Here is a 1,049-nt window from a genome sequence, read left to right on the forward strand (position 1 = left end):
CCCCCCCCAGGTCACCCCCACTGACCCTGTGTCATCCCCCCCAGGATCGAGGAGGCGCTGGGGGACAAGGCCAAATTCGCCGGGCGCAAGTTCAGGAACCCCAAGGCCAAGTAGGACGGGGACCGACGGGGGCTGCCGTGACCCCCCCCAGGGCTGCCACATCTGCTCTGGGGGCCACCAAGTCCTCCCCAGGGGCCACCACATCTGCCCTGCAGGGGGGCACATCCAGAAATCCCCCCAATAAACGCTCCAGAGCACAACAAGCCCCGACTCATTTTTTTTTTAGCCGGGGGGGGGCAATGACAGGACCAGGGTACGGGGGTGTGTTTGTGTGTCCCCCCCACATGACCCCCCTAGAACAGACACGGTGACACGGGTGGGAGCTGAGGCGCTTTATGAGCCTCCCTCGTCTGTCTGTGACCCCCCCTCTGTTAAATAACCCCCCCTGGGGGGTGCAGCCCCCCCCACTCCTTATGCCGAGGTCCCCCCGGCCCCGCCCTCATCCTCCGCCTGCCGCAGCCGCTTCTTGGCCCGGATCTCGTTCATGGCCTCCTCGATGGAGCGCGTGTCCCGCTTGTTGGCCACCGGCACTGGGGGGGTACATGACACGGGGAGGGCGGGGTGAGGGGGGACCCCGGCGTCCGGGAGCACCCGGGACCCCCCTAACCCCACCAGGGGGGGGGGTCCCCAGGGAAATCCTCCCCCCCCCCAAAGAAAAGGGACCCCGGTGTGCGGGCTCACCGCAGCCATAAGCCTTGTTGGCCTCCATGGTGCGGGCGGCGGCTTTGGCGGCGTCGGAGCCAATCAGGTGCCGGTATTTGTCCTTGTAATCGTTGGGGGGGCCGGGAGGGGTGGGGCCGCGCTCAAGCTCCGCCTCCTCCTGCTGGGCCGCCAGCTCCTGGGGGCGGGGTGTCAGCAACAAGCCACACCCACAAACCCCTCCAGCTCCACCCTCCTTCCACAAACCATGCCCCCTTTGCAGCAAGCCCTACCCACTCCTAACCCCACCCTACCCTATGATGGCTATGCTCAGGGCCACACCCACTCAA

At 66.8% G+C, this 1,049-nt stretch overlaps 3 protein-coding genes across 3 annotated transcripts in view; 2 read left to right on the top strand and 1 right to left on the bottom strand.

Moving 5' to 3' along the window:
* Window positions 1-114, top strand: part of LOC104834307 (proteasome subunit beta type-6-like) — a 22,742-nt gene extending 22,628 nt beyond the window's left edge. Inside the window, exon 7 of the mRNA XM_010571496.1 lies at window positions 45-114. Within this exon, the coding sequence (XP_010569798.1) occupies window positions 45-114 (70 nt within the window). The remainder of the gene's footprint in view (window positions 1-44) is intronic.
* Window positions 115-469: 355 nt separating this feature from the next.
* On the bottom strand, window positions 470-904 carry SPAG7 (sperm associated antigen 7; the record flags this gene model as incomplete). The annotated part of the gene is made up of 2 exons (XM_010571497.1): window positions 470-590; window positions 742-904. Coding segments are annotated over 2 exons (282 nt in total), but the record flags the coding sequence as incomplete, so codon positions are not given.
* Window positions 905-967: 63 nt separating this feature from the next.
* The window catches only part of LOC104834309 (beta-enolase-like), an 8,550-nt gene continuing 8,468 nt past the window's right edge, over window positions 968-1,049 (top strand). Inside the window, exon 1 of the mRNA XM_010571498.1 lies at window positions 968-1,022. Within this exon, the coding sequence (XP_010569800.1) occupies window positions 968-1,022 (55 nt within the window). The remainder of the gene's footprint in view (window positions 1,023-1,049) is intronic.

Source organism: Haliaeetus leucocephalus, unplaced genomic scaffold (assembly GCF_000737465.1).
Source record: "Haliaeetus leucocephalus isolate CR32 unplaced genomic scaffold, Haliaeetus_leucocephalus-4.0 Scaffold333, whole genome shotgun sequence".
In the NCBI taxonomy this organism is placed as follows: domain Eukaryota; kingdom Metazoa; phylum Chordata; class Aves; order Accipitriformes; family Accipitridae; genus Haliaeetus; species Haliaeetus leucocephalus.